We start from the raw sequence: 9086 nt of genomic DNA, 5'->3' as shown, positions 1-9086 counted from the left end.
TAAATAATTAACCATAAAATATGCAAATCAATCCCATGTCACACATTATAATAAAATTAAATTAAAAAATCTCATTCATTACATAAAATTCCGATAGAATATTCAATATATTTATTCGTTTTCATATAATTAACAAAAACTTGGATGATTTAGTGAATTAATAAAAAAATAGATTAATTAATTACAATTATCCCTTCGTTCCTTTCAATTTTTTTTTATAAAAAAATGTAATTTGTATGCATTTTTTAGAAAAGTAGTTTAAAAGTATTTTTTTCTTTTTGTAAAATAAAAATAATAACATTTTCTCGTATTTTGTTTGTCTTTATATCTAAGAGTCTACATCCAAACGCCGAAAGAAACCAAAACATGAATAAGAAAAAAGAACAAATACGTGTATGCGCATTTTTATTTATGACAAAAAAATGATAATATAAACAATTTACAACAAGAAATAAAAATAAAAATTCTTTCTTTCTTTCTTTTTCTGAGAGAAAGTTGAGATTGTGTTTCCATTCTCCTTGCCAAAGTCTTTCCCTTTCTTTCCCTTTCTTTCTTTTAAGCCCCTAAATTCGCTTCCGCCAATTCCCTTTCACGTTTCAAGGTCAGTTTCTTTCTTCTCTCAATTTGCCCATAATTTAGTAAAGTTCTGTTTTTTCTTTTCGTTTGCTTCGATTTTCTTCTGTTCAAAAGCTGTCTTTTGGTTCGAATTTGTATTTTTCCTTGTAAATGAATCTGTTTTTGCAATCATTTTACTTTGTTCTTTTTAGTCTTAATGTTTTTCTTTCTTTGGTTTAATTATAGGTATGGCCATGTTTCGGGAAGGATTACACTGGCCAATTCAGCTGTGAAAGTTGGACTTGGTAAGTTAAATTTCTTTTTGTAATTCAGAACTTAGCGTTTTCTTTTTAATCAAATTTTGGTTTCTATATTACATTTTGAAGCATTGTTTAACTATTAATATATATATATTTATATGTTTAATTTCAAGTTTTTTTTTATTGCACTTGCAGGACTCATGGGGCATGATTTTAGATAATGAACTATTGTTTGTTTGGATTAGAATTCAGTTTTAATGTAGTGTGTGTGTTTGATTATGTTGTAAAACTACGAATTATGGTTGTAGATTCTACGTGATTATTTGTTCATAATATGTTGGTAATTTTTAGTAAACCAATTTACCAAAAACCAAATTTGCAGTTATTTTGATTGGTTTTTGTCTTGAAGAATTTGAAAAATAATCAAATATTGGGTCGAAGGAGAGGAAGAAGAAGAAGGAAAGAGAACAGTTAGGTGATACAGTTTTGGGATATTCTTTTTGATGGGTAATAAGTTGGGAAGGCGGAGGCAAGTGGTCGATGAGAAGTATACACGCCCACAAGGGTTGTATGTTCATAAAGATGTGGATATTAAGAAACTAAGAAAGCTGATACTTGAATCAAAGCTTGCTCCTTGCTATCCTGGTGATGAAGAGTGCTGTTCAGATCTTGAAGAATGCCCAATTTGCTTTTTGGTTTGTATTTATCTCATTGGCTTTCTTCTTATGCTTGCTAATTGCTATCCAATTGCAAATATCATGTTCTTTTTATCCTTTTGCTTTGTCAGTCACTGCTTAGAATGTGCCCTTGTTTACTGATTTTTATTGAATGTTAATTCATGTGTGGTTAGCTTTTAAAATTAGTTGCAGTTGAATATGAATATGATTTTCTTTTTTCCTTTTGTATTTTAGTATTATCCAAGTCTCAACAGATCAAGATGTTGTATGAAAAGTATCTGTACAGGTAAACTATCTTTGGATTTTCTGAATGATACTGATATTGCTAGTTACATGAAATGTTGACACATCTTATTTGTACCAGAGTGTTTTCTGCAGATGAAGAATCCTAATTCAACCCGTCCTACCCAGTATCCTTCACATCAATGAAATTGACTGTAGAAATTTTCAAATTGATTAGTTGTGTGTATACTTGTACCCCAATGTTTACATTCCTTGACGTTCTGAGGTGTCCTTTCTGCAAAACCTCAAATTATGCTGTCGAGTATCGAGGTGTGAAAACAAAAGAGGAAAAAGGGATAGAGCAAATTGTAAGTTCACACCTCTTTCCAAAGCAAAAAAGAGATGGTGTAATTCCTATGATAATCGCTGGATACAAAATGAGTTTAATATTGGGTTTTGCTATTTAAATTTTGCAGGAAGAACAGCGTGTCATAGAAGCCCAAATTAGAATGAGGCAGCAGGAACTTCAGGATGACGAAGAGAGAATGCTGAAAAGACAAGACTTGAGTTCTTCAAGCACTGCAGTTGCACCAGGAGAAGTTCAGTACAACTCAATTGCAGGTGTCAATTTATTGTTATTCTGGTTTTTCTTGTATATTCGTTCTTCACTTCCTTTGACATTGTTCTGTCTTGAAATTTTATTCCTTCCTTTTTCTCGTTATTTGCAGATAGATCCCCCGGGGAGGAGGAAATATTTTCTTCTCAAGATTCACAGGCTGCCTCGATGATTGGACAACGGTCACATCCTAGGGTTAACAGGTAGGCAAACTTTTAGGTAACTTTGTGTCCATGCATAGGATTTACTGTTTATATGTTAAGATGGGGAAAAGTGCATGGATCACGGTTGCTAGTTTGTATTGCGATCACAGAACTCATGTTGTAAGACTGGTCAATGTGTTTCCTTTCAACTTTTGTGAGGTGAGATTTATTTCACCATTCACTAGTGTTTTTGGGATCAGATTTATTTCGTTAGATCTGTTAGGTACATGGAAAATGAGATAATGGATGAGTATCTAAAGCAATGGGGGACACGCGTAAGAGATTAGATTGAGGGGGATGGAATGTGACTACAACATGTAAAGAGGTGACCTACAAATTCCTTCAGGGAAACATCTGATTTAATGGAAGATGATCTTGTGAATGGGCAAAGTTCAAAGAGGATATGGAAGAAAACTATAAAAACAGACCTTAATTTACTGTGACTACTAACTCATTTTAATTAGTGTTCAGTGGCACAAGATGTTCCATATATTTAGCTCTACATACAGGGAAATGACTAATTTGTTTATTTTTTCTGTTGCACTTTTTGTGGGGAGAGGAAAAGCTGATAATCTATCTTAGATAGCTAAGTGGTCAGTGGATGCACTGTATGTTCTTGAGTTGTACAAAGAATGATGTAAATCCTCCCTGGTTACTGGAAGTTCTGTTATATACAAAAATTAGGGTACATGACAGTGAACGTCTGCTTCCTTTGTTTTTGAATGAGAAGGGAAAAGCCAGAAAGTAAGTTCAGAAGATGCTCCTAAAGTTTCTGTTGGTGTAAAGATGATGCCAACCATTTGAAGTTGGTTTAATTACAATCCTGTTTTCTATGAAAGGGTTATGCCAAAATTAAAAAAATAATGTAAAATACCTTATTGGTTGCATTTTGTTCTGGTAAATTTATATCTTATTTGCTTTTGAATGAAAAAGATGATGCAGTATTTTGTTTTCCACTTCACAAGTAGTCAAGTACTATTCTCTCTCTGGCTATACTTTGTTTATCTTGTGTTCCAGAAAGAATAAATTTTCTTTCATCAAATGCTTAAATTGCAGGGATGAAGACTTTGACATAGATCTTGAGGAGATAATGGTCATGGAAGCAGTTTGGCAGTCGATTCAGGTATATTTTTCAAAATTTGATGAGATTTATGTATGAAACTAATTGCAGAATTTAAGTATTTAGCTCCTGTCAGTTTAATCAAAGTGTTTTGCCTATAGTTATTTGGTTAGAAACTGGTTCCAGTTTAAGATGCTAGACAGAAAACTTTGTTGTTCATATAGCACCCAACTGTCTATTGAACTAGTGTATTTTGGATGGCAAGAACTTCATGTGAATTTATTTAACAGGGAAAAAAAAACAAATGAGGAAAACTTGCAACTTGTAATTTTAAAATGTTTGTAATGTCATCTTGTTATTTGTGTAGGATCTTCATTTCTACGCGACTACGTTATGCACAGACTTTTGATTGATTTCTTTTCTCTGACTGTTTATTCTTTGAATTGAACTGATACAGGAGAACAGCAGACAGAGAAATCTTAACTATGTAGATGCTGCTGCTTCAGTGCATTATGTTTCAGGAGATGGATATGTATTACCATCCACGACCACGGTCGCGGGTTCATCATCATCTCCTTCTGGTGGACTTGCTTGTGCAATAGCTGCCCTAGCTGAGCGTCAGCAGATGGGTGGAGAATCTTCCCTTAACCATGATGGAAGTATGCAAGCATTTGATATGCTTCCCAACAGCAGCAGCAGCAGCAGCAGCAGCAGCAGCAGGAGATTTTATAATAATAGGTTGCACCAAGTTGGTGAGAACTATCCTCCTGCAGAGAGTCCAGTTGGTGATGGTGGGATGACACCAGGAAGCGATGAAGGGAAATGGGGCATAAATCATGAATTAGAGGTGGCCGAAGCAGGGACTAGCTATGCAAGCTCTGATGTCATAGAAGATAGTGGTGGGATCTCTGCAATACCACAAGAAGATGAAATTAGAGGCAGCTTTCAGAGTGTGGCTGGACCTGGTCCCATGGTTCCAGAAAGTTACGAGGAGCAGATGATGCTGGCAATGGCTGTATCTCTGGCAGAAGCTAGAGCTATGACGAGTGACCCTGGACTTTCATGGCAATAGTTTTATGGCCAGGCCTCCATGATCGTTTTTCTCCAACAGATGATGGATGACACTGGCCGTGGCTGTTAACTCGCTGAGTCCCGACTCTCGAGCTCTGTGATTGTTAGAGCTAGTGATGATCATCCTTTCTCTTCCTCACACTATTTTCACCCCACATATATATTTTATATATAGAAATGAGCAATGTAAACAGATCATTGTAACAAATGAAAGGAAGGCAGTTTGTTTATCCTATTCATAATGTTTTGGATCTCCTTTGCCAGATTGATTTCGTTTGTTAGCATGTTCATATTCTCCAAAACAAAATCATAATTATGATGCCGTCTTTATTAGTATTATTTCGCTTGCATGTCTCAAATGAAAAGAAACCTTTGTAAAATCGAAATTCTGGACGGCAATGGTTGATCGACTCCACTTCAACACGCATCAAAACAATCAAGAATAAAAATGCAGTCATCAGCATCAGTTTTTTTATTAAAGATATAATAACTACTAAATAATAACATTAAATTATAGTGTTATTAACATTCAAAAAAGAAAAAAAAGTTATTGAATTAATTGGGTGGAAAAATGGCATTCACTAAATAATAAATGCATCTCAAACCATTTTGTGATTCAAATCAAAGCATGGCCAAGGACTTCTGTTGGTCCCATTCATACATTCGATGCCACCAAAATTCAGCCCTTCATCACCTACCAAACCAAGCAAACGTTGCTTTCACTAAAAAAAAAAGGGGTTTCATTATCCGACGCTTGATAATATTATAATGAAAAAATAACAAATATTCGTTTCAAGAGCATCAAAAAAAAATGCAGTTGATATAAAACAATATCTTAATGAGAAAAATATCAACTTAAATTTCTGGAGTTTCTTAAAAAATGATTCCATAGAATTTGTGGAATATAATTACAGCTGTTATTAATAAGAAAAATAGCAACTAGTTGTTGACTGTAAAAAGGTCCATGAAAGAGTTAAAGCTAGAAAAGTGATGGTTTCAAGGGTTTGATATAATTTTCATAGCAACAAATTGTTTTGGTTTTTGTCAAATATCAGAAATAATATAAAAGCATTAAAGATGTAGATGTCAATGAATGATTGGGAAGTGAAAGGGACGTGGGGATTGAGATGACATGCACGTCATCTATTATGTATACAGCCTAAAACGGGGGCCAACTCCGTTGGCTCATCATCAACCTTCCTCACCATATATACTCATTTAATACTATACGTTTCATTTTTTCATTTTTATTTATTTATTTATTTTAAATTTAATACAAGTATATTAGTAGTCTTAATAATTAAGCTTAACTTTCTTAAATCTGGAAAATAGGACTTAATTGCAAAACTACAATTAATACATAGACTTGAAGCACTTTTATCCCAATATTTTTCTTCTTAAGAGTAAGTCAATTTAATTTAATTTTTATGGGGTAAACTACACTATTAGTTAATAAACTATAGGTAAGTTTTCATTTTGGTGACTTAACTAAAAATGTTATGTAACACCCTAAACTCGACCTAGACGTCCAGTTCAAGTTTAAAGAGTTACATCATCGATACTCAATTACCACGCAAATAACACAATAATACTAAATCATGCTTCACATAATATTCATCACAAAGATTAGTTAAGTGTATAATCTTCCAAAGTCAGTTAAGTGTATAATCTTCCAAAGTCATACTATCATAGTTTACCAAAACTCCTAACGTAATACTTAAAAGAAAGGTAAAAGCTTGACCGAGCTCTCGTGGCGTCGACCCGTTCAAGACTGAAAACCACCTGAAATTCAATCAATAACAAAATAAGTTGTGAACTCAGTGTGTAAAAGAATTTTGTTCATCTAATGCTCACTTATAAAATAATTTCGAATTCAAAGATTCAGTTCGATACAAAAGTAATTTCAGTTTAGATTCAGAGCAGATTAGTTACATATATATATATAAGCAATTTTAGTTTCATATACGATACAAATTAGATTTAGATGCAATATTCCTACCCCCATCCGCTACACACCATCTTCGGCCATCCTAACACGTCGTTAAGGACATTCAATGCCCAACCAACCCTGCACACCTTAGAGTGTCCTTTTGACACTTTTACAGAGATGTAGCTTAGATGCTAGATCAGAATGCGACAAAGCACCAGAATTAGATTTATACGCATTATGGCTTAGCCACGATTTCAGAACAGATTACTTCATTCTTCACAATATCCCAACCCATGCAAATGCAAAGTATAAATATCCATATCATGTATTCAATCATTCTAATTTATTTCACAATAAATGAGACAGTTCAACATCAGAATAAGTATCATAGTATACATACAACAATGTTATTTGCACATCAGTCTTAGAGTATCAGGCAGTTCTCATATAATCAAATTCAATCATTCATACATTGAAGAGGCCAATATCAGTGTTAAGCGACATTCACAGCCTCAAAAATAGGTTTTGGGCCCCAATAACATGCCACACGACCGGGTCACAAGCCTATGTCATCTTCCGTGTGGTTCTGAAGCATAAACAGTAAGTTACACGGCCTGGACATATGTTCGTGCCCCTACCCGTGTGACTCACACGGCCTGGGCACATGCCCATGTCCCTGGCCGTGTGGTCTTGTACCACAATCAGTGAATTACACGACCCAAACATACGCCCGTGTCTGTTGCCCATGTGAACCCTGTACTAATATGTTCACACACGGCCTAGACATACGCCCGTGTGACCCTAAATCGATAAACAGTGAGTTACACTGCCAACCACACAGTCTAACATACGGCCATGTGGCTCACACGACCTTGACACACGCCCGTGTGCTTGGCCATGTGGCGTCGACAACCACCATTTTCGACGACCGAAATTTGCAAAAATTAAGGTTTCCGGTATGCACCTAGAGAGATTTCGAAGTAACAACAATACAAAAGATCCTCGAAGCCTAAAACAATCATGCAGTAACACTATTTAACCATTTAATCAACAGAATTTCTCAATCACGCATTTAATGCCTATGTCGAAAGTTTCGACACGAAACCCTCAACGGGACCAAACTTACCAAAACTTCTGCGACAATCACGGAAATTTTCGTGTTGCTATTCCTTATTGCTAATATTCTTGCCTATTAGGGAAACAAATGATTGTTTATCAGAGATTCTCGCAACTCATAAAAGACCCAATTCAAAGCAAGTTACAAAAACGAAGAAAATCGCAAAAACGTTTACATTGACAGTTACTTACCCGATAGCCTTCTGACCAGCGACTAACAACAAAATTTCCGTTAATCCCATATTTCCCCACTACTCCGATTAGCAAAATAAAATAAGATGAAAAAGAACGAAGAAGCATATAGAAGTGATGAAGAAGAAAGAAAAAAAAATTAAAGAAAAAAGAACTAACGTTAATTAAATTCCTAACTTCCAAGCATATTTCTAACATTTGACAAAAAATTTCCTTATCGTTCCCTTCGGGACTCAAATATGGGACCTAACAAAATACAGATGCTTAACTAGTGAATTAGCAAGCTCATTCTTAGCACAATTTCACACTGAATTGAACTTAACTGAGTAATGCATAATTAAGGGTTGCTTTTAAGATAACAAAACTTTTAACAATACAACTCGAACTTCAGACCTTAAATGCAAAAGTAGAGCACAATACCACAAATACAAAAATTTATTACTATAGACTCTCACAATTAAATTCTTAAAATTTTGGGGCGTTACAAGTTATAATTTAGTCACTGAACTATTCAAAAGTTATTTTTTTAAGTCATTGAGTATTTAAGATTTTTTTTTTGGTTTTGCTAGTGTGATCCAAGCAACGATTCAAATATTGGTAAAGTGAATTAGCACCCATGGACAAGTAGCAAAATATATCTTAGATCCAAGTCAATTGATAGTCAGTGTCGAAGATCAAAGAAAAAAATTGTTTAAATTTTGGTTAAAAAATTCATGACATCCAAAATTATTTTATGAAAAAAAAGCCTATTGTAAAAGAGAAGGGGAAATAGAGCTTTCGATTGCTATATGTAATGCAAATAGAGAAAGCCATATAGCATAGATTTTAACATCCCAATGACTTACATGAAATCTTTTGAATAGTTTAATGACCAAATTGTAACTTTTTTTAGTTAAACAATCAAAATAAAAACTTATCTATAATTTAGTAACTAATGATGTAATTTACCATTTTTATTTTTGTAGTTGAATGTGTAGCATAACGGTATGTTACAGATTAAGGAAAACTATCACAAGACTTTACCACCAATCACTGTTGTAGTCCTGTTAATGGTCCAACAACAGAATCCATTCTTGGCTAAACATAAAAAGAAGAGTAAAAATTAAATATTGGATGTACTGACAATACATATTATTTAGAAAGTTAGTTACAAATTCTTTACATAAATAATAAAACAAACATGA

General features: G+C 34.0%; 1 protein-coding gene across 2 annotated transcripts; it reads left to right on the top strand.

The window, feature by feature from the left end:
• Positions 1 to 366: 366 nt before the first annotated feature.
• On the top strand, positions 367 to 4915 carry LOC107920435 (E3 ubiquitin-protein ligase DA2L). 2 transcript variants are annotated; one of them, XM_016850164.2, is made up of 10 exons: positions 367 to 601; positions 802 to 860; positions 1011 to 1510; positions 1727 to 1778; positions 1857 to 1902; positions 2001 to 2082; positions 2191 to 2335; positions 2443 to 2533; positions 3590 to 3656; positions 4051 to 4915. In XM_016850164.2, the coding sequence occupies exons 3-10, from the start codon at positions 1319 to 1321 to the stop codon at positions 4663 to 4665; spliced, it is 1290 nt and encodes a 429-aa protein (XP_016705653.2). In that variant the 5' UTR covers positions 367 to 601; positions 802 to 860; positions 1011 to 1318; the 3' UTR covers positions 4666 to 4915. The 2 variants fall into 2 exon arrangements, with proteins under 2 accessions (XP_016705653.2, XP_040965059.1); XM_041109125.1 differs by lacking the exon at positions 1011 to 1510 and having other exon boundaries at positions 441 to 601.
• Positions 4916 to 9086: the final 4171 nt, after the last annotated feature.

The sequence above is a fragment of the Gossypium hirsutum genome, chromosome D13, assembly GCF_007990345.1.
Source record: "Gossypium hirsutum isolate 1008001.06 chromosome D13, Gossypium_hirsutum_v2.1, whole genome shotgun sequence".
In the NCBI taxonomy this organism is placed as follows: Eukaryota; Viridiplantae; Streptophyta; class Magnoliopsida; order Malvales; family Malvaceae; genus Gossypium; species Gossypium hirsutum.
Note: the sequence above shows the minus strand (reverse complement) of the source record. Positions and strands in the feature narration are given on the sequence as shown.